We start from the raw sequence: 23,175 nt of genomic DNA, 5'->3' as shown, positions 1-23,175 counted from the left end.
TTCCCTACATATCTCTGCTGACCTTGACCGGTTGACCTGAGATATCTCATTTCAGCATCAGAACATTTTTGAAATTAGATGGTGCTAGTTGTTACAATTTTATATTAAAACTAACTTCCAAAATATAAGTTTTTTTTTGTTTTTACATTTATTAATATATTTATTTTGTTTGTGCAAAATAAAGAAAAAACTCAGACAATACAATAGCTACAATTATTTTCTTTTCAAAAATGGGAAATTTTCGTTAGGCATTGACAAAAATTCAAACCAAGGTGATACACAATGGTGAGAAATTCTGACATTGAATAGGTTAATTTCACCGAAAATGCATCATGGACGACCTTGTGGTCTTGGCCATGGCTGAGGCTGGTGAAGTTTGAATGATTACGCTCAAAACCAGCAATACCAAAAAAGATTGGAGAATGAGAACAAGACCCACCATGAGTGTCAAAGTGATCCTGCTTAGTAGTGAGTCTCCAAGACATAGTCTTGTCCCAAAAATGGCCTTGCCATTTTACTTGTTTCTTTTATAATAATGTCAGCACATGTTAATTTAGAAAAGCTAGAATTTGAATTGATTGATTTTCAATACAGTTTAAAAGGAAACAAAATTTTATTGATTAAGGAAGATTGTTGAGCAAAATAAACAAGATTGAAATAAAAATTTCAGTATAGATAAGGATATATTTAAACAATAGAAAGTTTTATGTGATTCTGTCAGAAAATTGGCTTTATTTCTTGTAGCAATGTTTTTTTTTATTATATATGTGAGAATTGAACAAAACAAAGGAAAAATCCAATGATATGATCTTGTTAGAAGCTCGGATATGTCAACTTTCTAGAAAGACCTGAGAATGTCAACTAATGCTTTCTCAGAATCCGTTGTGATTCCTTATGACACCTTTCCTTTGACTATTGTCAACTCTGGGAAATTTGCACCTTTGAATATGAGGGATAGCCGATTTTAGTCAGTCATTGTCTGTTCTTTAAGTTGTTTGGATTAGTATTTGTGTGCCTTTCTACCCAGTTGGATTTGTGCTTATGTGCTTCATCTGCATTCAGTTTAGGTACTACTTTACATGAATTGTCTAAATCTGAAATTCTTGAGAACTATTATTTTCAACTTTGATTACTGCTTACTGTGCTTTCCAATGGGAGAAATATTGTTCAAATATGAAAGTATTGTAAATTGCAAACTCGCTCTTTCCACAACAATAACAGACTTAATGCAAACCCTATGTCATACTTAGATGTGCACCATACTGTACAAACTTCTGTATCATCTAATAAATGTTTAAGACTAATAACTGTGTTGAGTGACTCTTTCCAACTGAATCTCATCACTTCCCCTAGTCCCATGTATGAGACTGTATCAATGTCAAATGCTCAAAAACTTGAGTAAGAAAATGTATATATTTAGTTTAATATAACATTTATTAAGTTTTATTTTTAATAATTTGTAATTTTTATTGTAAAAAAGTTTTTTTTAATTTCCAACATTACATGAGCATGTAGCTAGAATGGTTTTTTAGAAGTGTTGCCTGTTATGTTCCAATTTTATTTAAATATAAAAAATCTTGTTCTATCTGAGTCTAATTGAATCAACCTGAAGAGGATAGTAGTAAGCTATTGAAAGTACTTGAAACTTTGAATAAAATGTGGATTTTAATGCCACAAGACAGAGTATGTTACTTTTTAACATTATACTAAACTTGAGTAGTATGTGTAACTTGGTGTCAGGAATTTCTGAGTATGATCACTTACATTCAGTGACAAGTATAAGAGAATTCCAAAAAGTATCTTATACATACATACATGCATGCATACATGTATGCACATGCATACATACAGAGTCAAACCTATCTATAACAGAACCTGTATATAGCAAAAAGCTGTCCCTTGAATTTTTTGCAAAAAAGTAATATAAATTAACCTGTATATAGCAGAACCTGTCCAATGCAGAAACAGAAAGGAAAATAGGGTCGTATAATGGAAGAATCACTATCTTTATCTGATTTAACATAAATTTAACAAGAAGTTTACAAGCCTAGCATGTATAAATCATAGAAAAGTCAAAAAATACACATGCTCAATACAGAATAGCAAAATATGACTACTGTATTATGGTAATTTTATTGAGATTTGAATGGAAAGTTTTTGTGTATTTTTATTAACAGCTGTTTTTACTTAACATAAATATGTGATGTAATTATAAGTTGTAAAATTTAACACATTATTCCTGATGTGAGATTGTATTCTTTGTTTTGAAGCTTATTTTAAACTTTTTTACATCACATTTCGTTTGAATAAAATCAAGTTGTAATGTCTGCAGATAAAATGCACATCAGGCACATTATGCATGCTTCTTAAGTTTCATAAAGGATATCACTTGTGGTAGCTGTTATTACGATCTATGAATGTATGTCTCTTTAATCCGAAATTAAGTTTGGTAGACTATCATTACAGCTTTCAGGTTAGACACTTCTTTTATTGATTCCACATATGCATTTTGGACTTATATAAATGCTAAGCCCCTCTTCAGTACAATATTAAAAATTGTCACACTTATATGTTACATATGGTTCTGTCTTCTAAAACCACGGTGTATAATGGGTAACATTGGAAAGATTTTTTAAGCACTTAAAATAGTTTGTCATGTTCTAATATTTCTATTTTCTTCATAAGAATGACTAACCTGAAGAATATTGGAAACAAATGGATAGAGAAAACAGATTAGTCATTCTTACGAAGAAAATAGAAATATTAGAACATGACATAAACTATTTTAAGTGCTTAAAAAATCTTTCCATTATAATGTTACCCGTTATACAATGTGGTTTTAGAAGACTGAACCATATGTAATGTATAAATGTGACAATTTTTAATATTGTACTGAAGAGGGGCTTAGCATTTATATAAGTCCGAAATACACGTGGAATCAATAAAAGAAGTGTCTAACCTGAAAGCTGTAATGATAGTCTACCGAACTTAATTTCGGATTAAAGAGACATACATTCATAGTTTCATAAAAGATATCACACTATACAAATAGTAAAATATACTTGTACTGTGTATGGGGAAAATGTTTCTAAACTCCAAATGTATCAAATGTAGTTTTGAAAATTTTGTTTAGGAAATTTTGAACTAAAGGATACAAAATGTACAGGCCCCCAAAAGCTGTTGAAGAGAAATTGCAAGAAGAAATTGCTAAAGATTGACAAATCATGAATTTGCAATAAATCTTAGTGTGTAGTGTATTGTTGAAACACTTCATCCACTTGAAATAGTTGTAAAACATGTTGATGATCGTGTTCTGCATGCAGTTGGTTTTTTTCACTTATGAGAAAAACTAACTGAATTGAGTGTAATTTTGTCAAATGAAGGTAGGCAGCTGTAAGGCATTTTATTTTATTTTTAAATTGATTACTCATTTTTATCTTAGAGAACTGTTTTATGGATGAATGAAAAAATTAAAGTTACAATAAAAATATTTGTTATTAACCAAAATTTTGTTCTAGCAGGTGGTGAATGTTCGGTTGAGTACCGATGTACCACTATATTTGATTGATGTGATTTTGATATACATGGTAACATTGAGGAATTCATTAATTGCATTAATCAAGAAACACCTATTATAGTAGGTAACTTGTATATAGTGGAAACCCGTTTACTATGGAAGAGTTGTTTGGTCCCTTGAGTTTTTGTTATAGACAGGTTTGATTGTATGTGTGTGTGTATGTATGTATATATGTATATATACTTATGAAAGTATCTTCAAGTATGAATTATAACAGCATTTTATAAAAGAAAGTACTGTATAATAATTCTGCTTAATAAGAAAAGATTTTGGACTGTGTGTTGCCTTTAAAGTCACAAATTCAAATATTTTGAAGTTATTGGTGTAAGTGGAGATAGAAATTCAATGATTAATAAAAAAACAATAGTAAAATTTGTTCTTAAGTATTTGCATTATATAATGTCATAATAAAATATATTCAATTTATCTTGTAGATGTATTAGCTTAAGGTATCGGGTTTCAATGGTTGTGTATATTTATATTCAATTTATGATTAATACTTTGTCATTTATTTAAAAAGTGACAAAATAATGACTAGTAACTACTAAGTCTTAAAAAAATAAATAAACACAGGTGAATATCATTACTCCATACATTGACTTATGTTGGATTTATATGATTTTTCTATATTTACTACTATTAATCATGGTATACAATAATAATAACTTCTGTTTATTTAATATAACTAGACAAAATAAACTGTTAATATTTGCAGATTACATTAATAGTTATTTGAACTTTTAAGTAAAGAAATTATAACAAAAAATTTATCTGCATCTTCTGTACCTAATTAAACATTGATCAATACAAACTATATATTTAGCTAATTTTCTTTTCTCTACATATGATCTTCCACAATTTTTATGAATTTACATTGCTCTAAGAATAATATGAATTTGTAGGATTGTAGAATAAAATCACAGTAGAGAATTTTTGTCAATTTTGTTATGATGCCAACATTATCTGAGTTTATCTTAAGAACATTTTCTTTTTCTTATATATAGAAACAATAAATTTATTGTATGAGTTAAGTAAAATGAAGGATAAATTATATACTTTTAAAATGTTTTGAAATGTTATTTCATCAGATCTACAGTTTTAAAAGTGCATAGAAATTTTAGATATGACAATGAATACAGTAGAAAAATATTGACAAAATCCATTAATACAGATTTAGCATAAAAAGGAAATTATTTTGTGGAAACTTCAATGCTTCCTTTGGTAAATATTTCTCTCTCTCAGATATTTTTAATATAGCGCTGTAGCTTTTTATTTTAGCCCACAATAATTTGTGAAATCTACAAAGAATTATCATCATCATTTTGTGTAGTGCATAAATACTACACAAAAAAAAATCTCTGTACTTTAGAAAATAAAATGTTTCAATTATTTGTCTTAATTTTTAGTCTATACATTCTTAACTTTCAATTTATCCATTGACAATATTTTTAGATTATTTGAATCTATGAAGACCTTGATAGATCCAAACAACATATATCTAAACTTCAATATCTTGTTTTCTATTGTTTCAATCAGACTGATATCTTTCGAAATTTTTTATAATTTCCATTTTAACAATGTTTCAGTTGTAAACATTTTGCAGTTGCCAGGAATTACTTCTCTTTCTCTTTATTGTTATTTTGTAAATGATAGTCAATAGAAATTATATTATGCATAAAATTTGTAAAAATATTTAATATTATTTGTTAAGTCTAACACATAATAAAAATAGTTATTTTATAGGTGGTCCATAAAACACTAATATGACATCATTTTATAGACCATAAATGAGATATATTAAATAATTTGAAAGTCATTATGCTTTCAAAATTGCACTAGAACAGTCATGAGCAACCAGTGGCCTGTTAGCCAAATGTGGGCTTTGAGGTCTTAATTTACAGCTCCTGGGGCTTAGTTAACATAATTTTGTTTTTCTGTTTTCTGCCTCAAGTCACCATTATGTAACTGTAATTAAGCTGATATTTGCAACAAAAAAACATACNTTCATGTACATGTACAATTATTTGAAATTACTGGAAAATACTATTGAAAGTTCTGCAGATGTTTTAAGGATACAAAATTATAATATTGTTAAATTAATTTGAGGAATGCATCTAATTAGAAGCATATAAAATTAGGAAAAATATTTAATATTTATAATCTGTGGAGATAAAATTTATAAAAATTTTAATTTATTTTTATTTTATTATTTTTTGAAGTTTTTGAATTTATTACATTCAAATTCATTTATGTTATCTATTATTTAATGCACATTTGTTTGTAATGAATATAAATGAGCTACTTTTAAATCTAGTTTTTATATTTTATTATTAAACATTGCAAAAACAAAAAATACACAAATTATTTAAGTTTAAAAGGCATTTCATTGTTTATGACGATAAAGTCAATTGAAAAGAATATATAAAGACAAAAGGTATAGAACTGTTTTCATATAAAAATAAATGATAAACATTCTTTAAGTAATAGCTAAAAAATGTTATGATATGTCTACATAAATAAGAGCATACTCTTATGAGCATGCTGTTGGGCAAAATTGGCACTATAGTTTTCTCCAAAAAGACCTAGTACCTAATGAACCATAAAATACCATAATAGTATCTAAAAATCTCAATTTTTAAAAAAGCTTTTATACGAGGTCTGTTCAAAAAGTATCGGACTTTTATTTTTTCTGCGTAAACCAATGATGCGTGGGAGGCCTCTTTCGGTGGAGTTGTGGAGGAAAAAGTCATGCATAACCCTGAATTTTTTCCTGCCTGCAGGAAGTGCCAGTCGTTGGCAGTCGGCCTATGAGTGAGGACAGATAGTGAGCTCTTGTCAGATTTCACTAAGTTGGAAAATGACTGAACAACATGAGCAGCGATATTACATCAAATTTTGCCAAAAGTCTTGGTGATACCCAAGTGTAAACCATTCGCAAAATTCAGCAGGCTTTCGGGGATGATCCTCGAGGCCAAAAAAAGCGCAGCAGGTCCGCAGCGATATCAAGGTCATGCTGACAGTTTTTTCGACTCTCGTGGGGTGGTGTATCGTGAGTACGCACCACAAGGCCAAACCATCGCAAAGGGGTACTACCAAGAGGTCCTTCGTTGTCTTTCCGATGCTGTGCGACTCGAATGACCGGATCTGTGGTCGATCAAAACTTGGTAGCTCCATCGTGATAACGCATCCGCCCGTTTTGTGCGTCTGATTTGGGCTTTCGTCGCCAAACACAACACTCCTGTGGTTCGTCACGCTCCGTACTCTCCCCACATGGCTCCGTGTAACCTTTGGCTATTTTCCAAGCTGAAAATGCCGCTAAAAGGAATCTGATTTTAGTCGAGAGAAGACATCGTGCAGAATGCGACAGACCGGCTGATGGCCATTCCAAAAGATGCGTTCCAGCAGTGTTTCCAGCAATGGCAGGAATGCTAGGAGAAGTGTATACACTACCAAGGAGACTACTTTGAAGGGGATTAGGGTTTTGTACCTCATAATCAATAAATGTATTTTTGCCAACCAAAGGTCCGATACTTTTTGAACAGCCTTGTAGTATCAAAAGCATTTTTCTATTTTTAATAATGGTTACCACAGAGATGTCACTGAGTACTTATTGTATCTGTACATTTACATTTAATTTACATTGACACTTCAATGTAATGCTCTTATAAGCCAAAACAATCTGATGCACATAAGAGTATGCTTTTATTTGTGCAGAAATACAGATATAAAATTAGTCTAGCTACTATGTCATTTAAAAACTTCTATTAAAAAATATAAACATAATTAGCATTATGTTATGGTAAATTATATAATTTACTTTTCATAAAAGAAATGATAAATTTTCCCTAATTAATTAACAGATAATCTATATAATAATAAATACATGCTTCTGATACCAGTTCAGGGGGCCTGTCTATGTCTAGAGGTTAAAGACACACATACTACCATATGACGGACATAGTCGCCTTGTAAAANTCTGGGCTTTGAGGTCTTAATTTACAGCTCCTGGGGCTTAGTTAACATAATTTTGTTTTTCTGTTTTCTGCCTCAAGTCACCATTATGTAACTGTAATTAAGCTGATATTTGCAACAAAAAAACATACAAACTAAACTTGACCAGTAAAAAGATGAGAAAAAACTATAAATTACTAGTTAGCGCATATTATTTTAGTAGCTAGTAGCCTATACTGAAAGTTATCAAATATGTTTGTACTTAGCAAGCTTCTAACCTGCAACTCCATAAGAAAAACTAATTGTGGCCCACTAGAAGTCTATGAAGTTTATTTGCAGCGCACATCCAGAAAAGGCTGCTTATCATTGCATTAGAATAGTGACATAACTACACATGTAAGTGAGAGGATGTAAAATTATTTCAGTTTTCCTGTGAGTCATTATATATTTTCATAAAGGGGATATTAATATCTTTTTTTATTTAATAAAAATAAACTATTTCTATTTATTTTTAGAATAAAAAGGTGTTTTTTTTATTAAAACAAGTATTTTTTAAATTTTTAAAATACTATTAACTTTTAATAAATGTTTGGTTTATTGAATGTATATACTTTTTGCTTTAGAAAATTTAAAAGAATAACAAATTTGTGTTCATTTTTGTATTCATATATTATTATAAAAATATGTGCTTTTCTTGAAAAGTTTTAACTTTTGGCAGAATTATTTACATAAATTGTATTATTCCAATTTTAATATCAAGTTCATTAAAATAAATTTTTGTTGAAGTAATTTTTGTATATTGTAAAAGTTTGCATAAATATTTTCCTTATCATTCATTGAATACACTTTTACTATTGATGTTTGTACTTCAATAGTAAAAGTGGGGCTTAGTTAACATAATTTTGTTTTTCTGTTTTCTGCCTCAAGTCACCATTATGTAACTGTAATTAAGCTGATATTTGCAACAAAAAAACATACAAACTAAACTTGACCAGTAAAAAGATGAGAAAATTCCATAATAATTAAAGAGTGACTAATTGTTAGAGCTCTTAAAAATATGAATAATCTAGACAAATTGCTTCCTAAGATAATATGTGAAAGTAGACTCACACAAAATAGTGTAAGTTAAATATTATTAATTTTATAAATCCATTATATAATTAAGTTATAGTTCTGTAAAACTATTTTTTTGTCTAAACTTGGATTTACTGAGATTCAACAGTATATACCAGGGGTGGGCAAGCAAGCGTTCAGTGGGAGCCGAATTGTAGGTTTTGCAAAATGCATGAAAGCTGCAGTTCTGTACTTTTTTATTCTGTATTGCGATTTTATTATATAATATAAATATAATATAAAACAAATATTGAATTTTTTAATAAACATATTTTCACAAAATTGTGGAAATAAAATTGTAAAAATAATAATAAAAAGCAGAAATTAACACTTTCACAAGTGCCGCATGTAACTCAAAAAGAGCTGTATTTTCCCATGTCTGGTATATACTGTTGAAAAATGTGGAGTACCATTATGCAATGTGGAAGTTGTATTAATATAATAAAATATATTTTTTATTATATTAATACAACTTCCACATTGCATACTTATTATCTAATACAGGGGTGTCCAACCTTTCTGTTTCTCTGAGCCACATTGGAAGATGTCATGGAGTTGTGTGCCACAAGTATATTATATATACTTGTGGCTCAATCCTTAAATATACAAGTATATTTAAGGATTACCATGTCTAGATTATAGTAATAAGTATTAAATCTTTATCACGAAAAAGGATATTTTAAAAAATTACTTCTACAGACACTTTCAATTTTTACTTAGAAATAGATAAATTCATTTATTATAAAGGAAACAAACAAAAATTTATTTGAAAAACACAAATATTTTGTTTTATTTGGGTCTCTAATTAATAAAAAATGACAAAACATCATTTTAAAGTGCATTTTTATTTGAGTAGTATATTTATAAATAATATGTAGCCCAAAAAGTAGCCAACGTGCCAAATGATATTTTCTATGCCAAACTAAGGGCGTAGTCAACTTTGGCGCAAAGTAACCAAATCATGCAACACTGAAAGGAATACTAAATAAAGCTGGAGTTGGGACTCAAAGGATTATAGACCCAAATGTGAGGAAAGGAGAGAAAGGACAAGAAGATAAAGAAGTGAAGAAGGTTGGAAAATTAAGGGTCTATATTTGCATAACAGAAAGTCTATTTAACCTTTCTCACTACTTTTTATCTTTTGATCTTTCTCTTCTTTCCCCGAATTTGGGTCTATAATTCTTTGAGTCTCAACTTTAGCTTTATTTAGTATTCATTCCTCATTAACACACTTCTAAGTACAGTAGAACCTCGATTATCCGGACTAATTGGGGATGAAGGTAGTCCGGATAAGGAAAATTCCGGATAATCGAAACAAATACTTTAATTTGTCTTTTGATGATAATACAACACGTTTTCTTTTCGATGACATATCGGTAATATTAAAAATAAATACTGTATTTAAATCGTGATCAAATTTTCAAGAAACAAATGTTTTATTGAATTTGGACTACTACTGACCAGCGCTAATAGACTAGCTATTGTTTAAAAGGCCCTCTGGCGACTCAAGAATACGGATTTTATAAAATAAAAAGCAGTCGAAACTGCATTTTTATGAATAAAATTTTGACAAACTATTTATCGTTTTATGACGAGTAAAATTTTTTCATCGCGTTCACGGCTTTTAAGTAATGCATAAACCTTCGAGGCGCGAGGCCCTTCGGACCGCGAGGCATAGGTGGTGGCCCACATTGCCCGTGTGCTGCCCTTGGTCATAGAAATGATGTAATTTGAGTATAAATTATTTATAAATACGTATGTCAAGTTATATTTTTATTACGATGCAAAATATATTTAAGAGTTTACGACCACTGTGCTGGGTGAGACGTTGTTGAAACAAAAAAAGTTATGCATTCCATCACGTACATAAACAGTGTCGTAATTTGCCAAGTGCAAATCAGCAAATTCGTAAAATTTTTGTTTATTTTCAACAATCCGGATAATCGAAAATCCGGATAATAGAGGTCCGGATAATCGAGGTTCTACTGTATTTGAAAACATTTCCTTTTCACCTAAAAATAAAATATGTTTAGAGGTTTATGACTTTGTGAAACTTCTTTTTTTTTTTTTGAGTTTATGCCATTGAAATAAATAAATAAATAAAATTAAATTAAAAAATTTGTTGGTTTTGTTTACACATTTATTGGGCCACATGCAGCCCACGGGTTGGACACCCCTGATCTAATACATCTAATATATATAATAATAATCTTTGGTTTAAAGTTTTCATTAAAGATTCGGATTTAAAATTTACAGAAACAAACACATTTTAAAAAATATTACAATTGTTTAAAACAAAAATTTTATTAATAAAACACTGGGAAAATTATTTATTTAATAATTTATTTTGAATTTTTAAAACTTATTTTTAATTGTATATTGTTTAGGAGAATCTCAGTCAAGTAATACAGCTTGGCACAGACGACAGGAATTATGCCAACTTTTAGAATTAGTTTTGTTAACTGATCTGGATTATGCTTTGGATAAGAAAGTTGAACAAGATCTTTGGAATTATGCTTTCAGAAATCCAATTTCAGCATTTCAAACAAAAGCCAAAGAACAGAAGGTATAACTTATTTTTTGTGTTAATTTTCAACATAATTTTTAAATTATCTATTGTTGTTATAGTATATTTTAAAATGTTTATTTGAATCTAAACTATTTAGATTGAAATTTGAATTAATAACTATTATTTTCCAAAATGTTTTCTGCCATTTTCAGGCACCATTTTCTTCATGAACTCTTTCCTTTGTGAATTTCATTAGAGTTTGAAACATCATTATTTTAGAGCATGTGCACCTAATGAAACTAGTGCACATGCTAGGAATTGTAGAAGCACTTGTTACTCATTTGATTTAACTTGTTTGACTTCACAAAATATTTTCTATTTACACATTACTATAATGACGTGGCTTTGCTTTTGTATTAAATTTACAAAGATCTAGCAATTCAACACAGTAATATGAGACAATTTACCATATGAAATATCTAAAAATAAATTAGCAAAAATCATTTCAAAATGATTTTGATTTTATAAATAATTGTTAAAAGTACAAGAACTAATATTACAGTAGAGCATCGATTATCCGACTCAATTGGGGACTCAGGTTGGTCTGATAACTGAAAAGAATGAAAAAAATACATTATTAGTATAGTATATTAGTATATCCCATATAATTAATATATTAGTATATCGCTATTAACCAACTTCGCGTTGAATTTTCATCAATGTTAAGCCTAACAAATTCTTTAAAAAAATAATAATCGTCGCTATTGTATCGTTAAAAATTATTTTTAAATTATTTTATTGCTCACAAAATGAACAACCACTCATAATTAGAAAATTAAGTCTCGTTTAAATACTGGCCTCCCTTCAGTGGTCGAGCCGTGTTGCCAGCTAAAACATGCAAAAATTTAACAAAAATAATATTAAAGTAGCCAAGACATAGCCAAATATTGTAGTGCCACATCACTAGCAGACATTTGAAATTTGCTGACTAGAACGGTCGGTTAACCGATGTGATGGTTAATCGGGAGTTGGATAATCGATGCTCTACTGTAGTTATAAAATGATAAGTGTAATTTTATAAGTTTTACAAATAATATTGTTAGTTTGATTTAACAGTTATATTTAAAATAATTATATAAAATTTTTATCACTGCAATTAACTCTAGTTGGGCTGCAATTTGAAAAAATTGTAGACCTATAAATTCCCACTGTCATTTGTCTGGCTGTCTGTTCTTCCTTATCTTGAGAACTGAGTTAGATAGATGAAAGTCAAGACCAGATATGAAAGCTTAGGGACAGGAGGGCCCGATTAACTGTATATGAACTTCCAGTTTGCACCAGAAGTCATGTTATTTCAATTCAAAAATTTTCCTCTGAAAGAAGTTAGATAAATACTGGCACAACTCTATTACTAGTAGGGAAGTATGATGTACAGGAGCAAGATACTACTAATGGTGGTGGACAGAGCCGGCCCTACCATAGGGCGAACGGAGCAGCCGCTCCAGGCGCAAAGTCCTAGGGGCTCCTCAGTGGTAAAGAAACTTAAAGGGTATAAATTAGGGGCAACCAAGGGGTGCCAAATTGGATCTCACTCCATCCTAAAACTTGCCTCAGGCCGGCACTGGTGGTGGAGAGCATATATTTTATATTAAATAAATTAAAAATGTGATTAAAAATTGCAGCCTGGCACTGTGAAAATGTCACAATAAATAATTACTCATTAAAGTTATAAAATAACTAATGATTAAAATATAAGTAATATGTAGTGTCAAGATTTTTTTTGGAATTATTTCTTCTATCTACTTATATAAGCCATTGATCCCACTGTTTGCATATCTGTCATCTCTCACAGAATGCCTAGAACATGCACTAGGGGTGTTCCTAACAATGATTTTCAGCTATTATTTAAATTAATAGTATATATTTTATTTATAACAGTATAATTTATTCATTAACAGTATATATTATTATTCTCTTGCATTAAACCTTTTTCAATGCCAGCTTATCTTCTTAATATAGTAAAGCTTGTTTAAACTGGAATTATATGGTTTCAAATTTTTTTACCATTTTGAACAAATTTTAGTGCTATTTTTTTTAAATCTTTAAACTATACTAGATAAATTTTACACAGTTACATTCATTTTTTAATAAAATCACTTGTGTATGTAAGAAACATTTTATTATTAAGTTTAATCTAAATTAATCCAAAATGATTCCAATTAAAGATTTTCATCTTTAGTTGGAATTATTTTGGATTAATTTAGATTAAACTGCAAGAATTGAGAACCATTTGATTCTAATGCGTTCCCACTTTTTTGTGCAGTATATTCAAATACTAAGAGTTTTCAGATATAATTCTTTTGGATCACATGAAAGCAAGAAAGCCAGTTTGAGAACCAAGAATCAGTATTTCACTCTGCCATTGGAAATTCTAATTGCATTAAAATGTATACAGAGACCAAATTATTCTGTAATTTGACTTCTCAAGGAATTTTAATTAATTATGAACTTCAATCTCTGTAATTACTAACAATATTAATCAAGTTGTTTTTGCCTATTAAGTACTAGTTACTTAGTAGCTACTCTGTAAACAAGTTACTAAGTAAATACCACTAAGTAAGGAAGAACAAGTTGATAACAAGTAAAATTGGAAGCACATTCATTGTTTATTCTTGAACTTGGCTCTCAGAAACTCATTTAAATTTTTGGAGGTTCTTGCTCTTAAAAGTCAATTGTACCATTGATTAATTTCAACAAAAATCTTGTGTCTATATGTCTCTTATCAAATGACCTTTATTTCTCTGAAAAGGTTAAGACTTATTCTTGGAATACAGCTTGTCATGTTTTCCAATGACTGTTATACCTGGAGTAATTTTACTTATTCATCCACAAGTGAAATCTATAATTTTTGTCCTTATTCAAGTTAAATTATGTTTTTCCTACTCAAAAACCTCTTCTATTTTTCCATGTAAGAAGTTTCTGACTTGTAGTAAAATTTAATGTAGAAAATTGCTGTGTTGTGAAATTTTCTTTGTTTAGGCAGGTTTCCATTTTAGACAGATGCTGTTTTAGACAGGTATTACTATAATATTTAATGTAAGTTTCTTGAGGATAATTTTTTATTAATTAAAATAGAAAAAAATGAAATAATTCTTTTCATATATGAGATACTGAAAAGTTTGACTTATCCTATTATCCTACAAGAAAAGACAAATTTGAAAAACTGAAAGTAAAAATTGGGAGGTCACAATTTTGTTCACCTTCTTTGAAGCTTAATAACTCCTTTATTTTTAGTTCAAAATTTCTGAAATTTTTCAGGAAGGTTTGTGTATTAGGGAATTGATGCTGTTAAATTTTGGTGATTAAAGGTTGACAGAATGGAGAGATAAAGGGAGGTTGTGTATCATATCTCAAGTAAGGTCGGGCTTAATGATGATTTTTCTCATTACTAGCATTTACAATTTTTTACAAAAACCCATTTCTACCCTCAAAATTAAGTTTTTGCTATTTTATAATAATTAAAAATATTAAAAGTTTTTAAAATATCATGATGTAATACAAATAAAATAAAATAACAGATGGTGCCACCAAATATTGCTGGGAAAGTTAAGCAACTCATTGCTGGATTTTTTTAATCTCTGAAAAAAAAAGAACTCTAGGTTGATCCACAGACTAGCTCTCTACAGCTCCAATGAACTCCTGATTGGAAAAAAATTCACTTCAAGTGTTTTTTAAAGCTGGGAATACATGATAATATGAGGAAGTGAAATCTGGTCAATAGACTCAATGGTCCAACAATTTGAACTCCAAATCCCTGACTTTTTGTATGGTTTGGAGGGCTATGTCTTGCAGAAAGAACACACCTTGATTTATTTATATACATTTTTCATTTGAACATCTCACAGTTCATCCAATAGAGAAATGTAATAAAAGGCATTGATTCCCTGGTTCTTTGACAGTTATTTTACTAAAATGACACCATAAAGTTATATAATTTATAATTATGTATAATCAGTAATTATAGTATTTCTTCTATTTAAAATGTGTATTTTATAGTTTGTGTGTATGTGTGTGTGTTAGATTACAGTTTATAACTTTAATACAGTGGATGAAGATGTAATAAGTTTTATTATTACAGTAGACCCCCTATAACACAGGTTCATATAATATGGATTTGTATAAAACAACGAAAAAATTTCAATTGTATTTGTATAAACACACTAAAAGAGACTCGTATAATATGGTAAAACGGCATTGCTGACTTGTATCGTGACAGGATTAGTCGAATCTAGACCAATAGCGGATATTGCACAAACCGTTGAGTTTAAACAAACAGCAGATCTACTAAAAACCATTTCTTATTCAATGGCCATAAAAATTATATTTATATTAATGATGTCTCCAAAGTTCAGTGAATTTTTCGCAGAAATATAATTTATCAGGAAACACATGCCAGCCGTTCGATGCACCACTCCACAACAAAAACAAGCTTGAGCAATGGTGTCGTCGAATGGTGTACACTTTGGTAAGTAATCATACATTTTTTGTTTATAGCATAGTTTATATGGATTATTCCCAAAAAATTATACATGTTTTTGAAATTTGAGTCAAATTAGTCTAGAATCGATTAATTTTATGGAAGTAAACCTTTCAAACAGCCGTAGTCCGTAAACTGCATACGTGCTGGGCTGTGATTGGCTCATGCATTTAAATGACTCATACAACATGGAATTCATAAAACACAGAATGTATTTACTGTGTTATTGGGGGTCTACTGTACATTAAAATATATACAATATACAGTGGTGCCTCCTATAACGTACTTAATCTGTTCCAGATGCATGTCCGTTAAGTGAAAAGTCTGTTATACGAAACGCGTATTCCCATATAAATACATGTTAAAACATATAATTCGTTCTGCAGCATAAAATAACCATAGTGTAGCATAAAAAAAAATGAAAATAGAGCAATCACCAATTATGCCGTGTAGTCAGATGTTGTGAGGAGGAGGTGGAGGAATACTTTCTTTACACATTCATACAGATACAGACTTTTTACACATTGCAGTAGGTCTCTTTTTATTGTTTTTTAATTGGAGTCAGATTTAGGAGAGGCTATCGGAGCTTGCAGGGTCAACTCCTCTTGTTCCATCCTTTGTTTTTTGCCTGCTAGCTTCTTAAAAAACATGTCCAAGGTGGTCTGTTTCTCTCTCTTCTTCAACACCTGTTGGAAATGACGGGCAAGGGTATCATTGTAGAGATCATTGATCCTGTTGGCCTCAGCTCTGTTTGGATAATGAGTGTTGGTAAACTCCTGAACCTCTCCCCATTTGACAAGGAAGTTTTTGTCAACTTTCACTCCTTCTGATGATTTCTTGCTTTGTTTCAATTGAAATCACCTTTCTGTTTTTTTAGAAGCCATGATTTGCACAACACTTGAATAAATGTAAATACCCTGCACTGAAGTGATGTACACGTAATAAACAAGGGAGCAAGCTGAATCCCAATGGGAGCTCTGTACTTCAGATATACTAATAATATATTCTAATAATACTAATATATTATAAAAATAGCAGATTGTCATTGGCAATGGCAAAAGAGTGAGAACATCATTCACACTTGTTCGTAGCTAGTTCGTTGCTCGAGTCACATAACAGCCAAACAGAAAGTCCATTGTTCGCAATGCCCGTTATTCGAGGCATATGTTATACGAGGCACCACTGTACTTATTTATGCTATTGAAAATTCAGCTTTAAGAAAAATATATATAATTTTAACAATGTAGAGTATTTTGTACTAATTTGATATAAATAATTTTTTTAATAGTTACTTCAAAAACTCTGTTGTGCATATGATATTGAACTTCCGTGCCATCCTAAAGATTCAACATTTGGACTTAGAGAAGGTATTACAAAAGTTTTTTTATTTAATAATTAAGCAAAAATAGGTTAATATTTATTTTTAAAAACATATATATGAAAATAATAATTTATAATTTTTGTTTTTTATAAATTATTTTTATATTATAAAATACAGTATATAATGATTTATATAGGATTGTGGAATGCATGTGTGTGCAAATATTATCTTACATTAAGATCAGTTATCCTGTAGAAGTACAGCAATCTTCCTAAAATTTTAATGCATAAATATGATCAATATAAATTTTTTGATTCATTTAAATTAAAATAAAATTTTAAAAATTATTTTCTAGAAATAATTCAATTAAAAAATTTCAACTATACAATGCAGAAAAAAAGAAAAAATTAGTAACAAAGTACTCAGTGCAATTTCTTTAATTTCTGGAGATGGAGTTAATTTTGTAATTATTAATCCTGTATGATCATATAAAATTTATTTGTCATTGTTATTTGTATTATAAGATCACATTATTTCAAAATCATGCAAAATAAGACCATATAAATTGTAATTTGCTTTGTGTTTTGTAGAATTTTATGTGCAATATGTTTTTTTTTCATTTTATTTATTCATTCTGTAATTAAGAAGTGTTTTAAAACAATATTAGCTATTACTTTATGGTTTCTTGATGAATGTATTTAGAGTTTGGCTTTCTGGTTTCTTCTCATGTACTAATTCTTAATTAATAAGAAGCAGAACAATCTAACATATTATTTTTTCATATTCAAAGATCATAGAGCATGACTTAAGATAATGAAAAGCTTCTTTATTCATTTATATGTAAGTTTGTGGCTTGGCAAAAGTTGAATACTAATGGAAAGTGATTCATCATTATCACCATCATTTTCCAACTGTAACAATACTTTATTACTCACTTCAAGCAGAGATTTAATCAAATTTTTAAAATTTTATTGAGGCCAAATATTGATGCTATCCAACACTATTTTTAATAGCTATAATAATTTATTATTGACAAAAGAGTCTCTGTTGTCAATAGCATTAAGAGCATAGTTTCTTCCATACTTCATTCTTGCATTGTAATGATATTTCATTCCTTATAGATTTGATATTCTCAAAGAGAACGTGCCATTTAGCTCTCTTATATGAGAGTTCTAAAACTCTCATATAACTAAAATGAGTGTCAAAATATAAAATTGTGTAAAACAAATTTGATTAAAAAGGGAACTTTCTCTATTCATATGTTGGAACAGCACTTGAATATTAACAACATATGAAAATAAACAATAAATAAATAAAGAAAAAAGTAAAACTAGTAAATAGACACAAAAATTAATATTAAAAAATAAATATAAAGCTAATTCAAATGAATAACATGGATAAAAGAAATAAAAACAAAATATTAAAATGAATGTCCAAAAATTAATCATCAAAAGCTATTTAATAGCAAGTATCAAGCATTGAATAGTGTGTCTGTCTTCATGCTTAATACATTTTTTTTTCTGTTCATAGATTTTCAGTATTTTTCCAATCTTGGTTAAATCAAGATTCTTGACATCTACTAATTTAGGTATCATTTGTTATGAGACATGTTCAAGAAAGCATTGTGTTATGAAATGATGATCAAATTGTTAGACATGTCAGTTATCTTGGTTTGGACAAGGTCAGGAAAACATTGAAATTTATAAACACAAAGAAGGAATGTTTTAAACATCAAGACTACACAATGCTTAGAGATTGGCTCTTAAATATTTTTATATTTTCAGAAATGTATGTCAGGTTTTTTTTTATTATAGAACTGCTCTCTACTGGTCTGTCTAAATGAAATCTATAAATCTAACATCTTATGTGAAATTCTAGAATTAAAGGGATATATTATTAGATTTGATTTGTATATTAATTTGTTTTTAATACTAGTAATTAATTAGTAATATTTTAATATGTTACATACTTTTTGTAACAATATTACAACAATCATTTCAATCATTTCTTGTTTACAGTAGTATTATGTTCATTCATTGATGAAAATATTTTAATTATTTTAATATTGTTTTTCATTATTGATTCTGTTTGAAAAAAATATTAAACTCTTTTTAGATAATAGAATTTTATTAAAAAATTAAGCAAGTAGTAGTTATCAAAAATTAAGTAAAAAGTTTTTGCAGAATGGAAAAAAAAGCAACCAGTCTTATCAAATCCTAGAAAGTCTTCAATTCTTTACATCTGTCAGCATTGCTTGGTGCATCTTGGAGATATTGGTAAATATTAACAAATTTTTATTTTAATAAAATACAATAATCATATAATTTACTCTACAAAAATATTTACTAGCACGATATCGAGGACAGTCTTTACAAGCAGAGACGTTTTATCGGCATGCGGTAGAACTTGTACCAAGTAATGGTAAGTACTAATTTAGTCTTTAATCATTAAATAATAGTAATAATAATAGTTTAATCATTTTAAATAAAAATAATATATTATATTATGGCAATTATTGCAATAAATTATTTTAGGGATTTATTAAATATTAATATTTAGTGGTATAATATGAAAGAAAGAATAATAATAAAATTTGGAGATGACCTATGAATATACTACTGAACCTTGATTATCCGGATCTCTATTATCCAGATTTTCGATTATTAGGATTGTTCAAAATAAACAAAAATTTTACGAATTTGCTGATTTGCACTTGGCGAATTATGATACTGTTTATGTACATGATGGAATGCATAACTTTTTTTATTTCAACAACGTCTCACCCAGCACAGTGGTCGTAAACTCTTAAATATATTTTGCGTCGTAATAAAAATATAACTTGACATACATATTTATAAATAATTTATATTCAAATTACATCATTTCTATGACCAAGGGCAGTGCACGGGCAATGTGGGCCACCACCTATGCCTCGCGATCCGAAGGGCCTCACGCCTCGAAGGTTTATGCATTACTTAAAAGCCGCAAACACGACGAAAAAGTTTTGCTCGTCATAAAACGATAGTTTGTCAAATTTTTATTCATAAAAATTCAGTTTCAACTGCTTTTTATTTTATAAAATCCGTCTTCTTGCACTACCAAAGGGCCTTTTAAACAATAGATAGTCTGTTAGCACTGGTCAGAACTTATCAGAGAAAAAGCACACTAAGGCTGTTATCTCCATATGAACCAGGGGGAGACGAATAGAATAGAACGAATAGAATAGTGCTGGTCAGTAGTAGTCCAAATTCAATAGGAACGTTTGTTTCTTGAAAATTTGATTACGATTTAAATACAGTATTTATTTTTAATATTACTGATATGTCATCGAAAAGAAAATGTGTTGTATTATCATTAAAAGACAAATTAAAGTTTTCGATTATCCGAATTTTTCCTTATCCGGACTACCTTCATTCCCAATTAGTCTGGATAATCGAGGTCCTACTGTATTTGTATTCATGTCTATTCAGCCTTTAATATACTCATCACTAGTATGATTGATAGTTGCAATGAATTTTTTATTTATGAAATGTAAATTTACAAAGTTATTGGAAAAATATCTTTATAAATAATGTTCTTTGATAATTTTATAAGTGATATCATACGGTAAAGTTTGAGAAATGTAAAAAATGCTTAGTTCTGGGTTTCTGTTTTCTTTCTTATTCTTACCAGCAGAAACATTACATTTTAGTTGAAAGAAAAAGGTAGTTCCTTTCATAAATAATTGTTTTATTAATTAAATTCAGCATATTTATAAAGTAGTAGTATTTTTTTTTATTACTTTTTGTATTTATTATTGTCTGATTTTCTGAACATCTTTCAAAAATATTGCAATCTTTGTAGAATGAATTAAAGTAAAATTTTGTTTTTATTTCTATCTTATTTCAATTAGCATTTAATAAATTTTAGGAAACTTTGATATTAAAAATAAAGACATTATGAAAATTTTAATAATACTGGAAAATAATTTTCTATTTACAAAATTCTAAAAAAGTCACTTTAGTTAAAGATGTTCTAATCAATAAAATTAAAATGAATTAAGAACTGTTCATGTATTGCATTGGCAAAAATATGTTTTTCTTTGCCATCATCATCAATTATCAGAAATGAAGATATAACTTTCCTCCTAATTATGTCATTACACCAGAAGTTTAAATTATTCAAAAATACATAAATTATTTTCAAATAATTTTGTGATGACTAGGGAGAAAAAATACAGTAAATGATGGGTGTAATCTTATATCATCAAAGACTTGCCCGCTTCCTTCCATTGTCAGTGTCAGGTACAAATAAATCTGTTCACCCATTAGAGGAAAATAAATATAAAAATTAATGAATATTATTAACAAAAATTATTTATAATTTTAAAATAATTTAAAATTATATTTATGAATAATTTTAAAATGTTTGCTTAGAATATTCCATAATAATATATTGTATCTGTATTTAGAGTATCAGAAGTATATTTTATTCTGCATTTTATGATCTATTTTTTGTCCTAATTCTTTGGCATAATTATTTTATTTCTATTGATTTAATTTCAATATATATCAGATTATAATTGTGTTTGTATTTATTCATTTATCATTATTTATTTGTATTCCAATAGTCAGTTTTAATCTGTGCACAAAATGGATAAATAAATAAATTATAATTATCCAGTTGATGATATAATTTTGTCATTAATTAAATTTCGAATTTTATTTGAAGGTATTACCATATTCCCATCAGAGGCATAGCTACTGTGGAGCAGTTGGAGCAAATTGCTCCAGGTGCACAAATTATGATGGTGCCAAGTTAAAAAGGGCAAAATAAAAACTTGTAAAAACATTTGTAAAAAAAATGTTTGCATTTAATAATTAATCAATTAACTGTTAAATTTGAATCCATATTCGACAATTTTGTACACTTTTTAAATGATTATCATTTAAAAAGTGTATACTTGCATATCTTGTCGCGTCATCTGATAAAAATATTCTGGAAAGTTCAGAACTTTTACAATCGGCATATCCCTCCGACATTTCGCCTAGTTTTAGACCTGAACTGCTTCGATTTCAAATGTATTTTATACTCAGGTAAAATAAATTACTTCTAAATGTGAAGTTGTTGAACTACTTTTAATTCACACTGCAGCCTCAAGTAGCTTCTCCGACATTATTGCAACACTTCTGTTTTTTTTTTTTTTAACTTTACCGGCGATAACAGCAAAAGCAGAACGAAGTTTTTCAAAACTAAAATTAATCAAAATTTATTTAAGAAGTAGCATGTCACAACACTGTCTTAGTTCCATTGGCTATATCAATTGAAAAAACAATAGCTTGTCAGCTTGATCTGGAGAAAGTGATTGACCAATTTGCAAACAAAAAAGTGAGTAAACAACAATCTTGAAGTTTTTTTATCTTCAAGATTGTTGTTTACTCGCTTTTTCGTTTGCAAATCGGTCAATCACATTATTATGTATTTGTTATGAAACTAAACTTGCATACATTTTGTCAATACAGTTTATATACTATGTAGTAAATATTATTAGGTACTCCGTACTTAAAGAATTATATTATATTTTATTATTATATATTTATCAAATTGAATATATTTTTGAAATGCCTGGAATCTCAAATAAATTATTAAGTAATGTTTTAAATCAAAATAATTAGATATATGTTTTTAAATTAAATGTTCAAAACAAATTTTGCGAGATCTCTTTCTAGGAACAAGGGGCGCACCCATTCTACTTGCTCCAGGGTGCTGAATATGTGGCTATGCCATTGATTCCCATATTATGGGAATACAGTAATTTCTTGGTTTTTGTTGACTTTGGTTATTATTGGTTTCAGTTTTTGTGAATTTTTTTATGTGAAAAATTTGTCTCAGTTTTTGTTGATTGCCTTGGATTTCGTCCGCATGCCCATGTGATCTTGCCGCTAATTTTGTGAAAACAAAGGATGACTCGTGTTTTCTGGCTCAGTGTGACGTTGTTTCTCGTTTTTTGTCTCAGTTTGGTGTTGTGAGCATTACCCTGCACGTCTAGCCAATTCCATTGCTTTTCCTTTCCTTTTAGCTCCATCATGGGACAAAAGAAAGTTTCCAGAGCCAGTAGCCTTCGAATGCCATGTTTAAATGTTCATTTATTCTTTATATTAGTTTTTTATGTTAATTTCTTATTGTTT

At 28.8% G+C, this 23,175-nt stretch overlaps 1 protein-coding gene across 1 annotated transcript in view; it reads left to right on the top strand.

Moving 5' to 3' along the window:
• LOC111634032 (protein SMG7-like) overlaps positions 1-23,175 on the top strand; it is a 96,333-nt gene that overhangs the window by 26,152 nt on the left and 47,006 nt on the right. The window contains 4 exon segments of the mRNA XM_023378708.1: positions 11,029-11,207; positions 16,907-17,054; positions 19,192-19,284; positions 19,358-19,429. Of these exon segments, the coding sequence (XP_023234476.1) occupies positions 11,029-11,207; positions 16,907-17,054; positions 19,192-19,284; positions 19,358-19,429 (492 nt within the window).

This window comes from Centruroides sculpturatus, unplaced genomic scaffold (assembly GCF_000671375.1).
Source record: "Centruroides sculpturatus isolate CEXI.00-Female unplaced genomic scaffold, Cexi_2.0 scaffold917, whole genome shotgun sequence".
Lineage (NCBI taxonomy): Eukaryota > Metazoa > Arthropoda > Arachnida > Scorpiones > Buthidae > Centruroides > Centruroides sculpturatus.
This window is presented reverse-complemented; position numbering and strand designations above follow the sequence as displayed.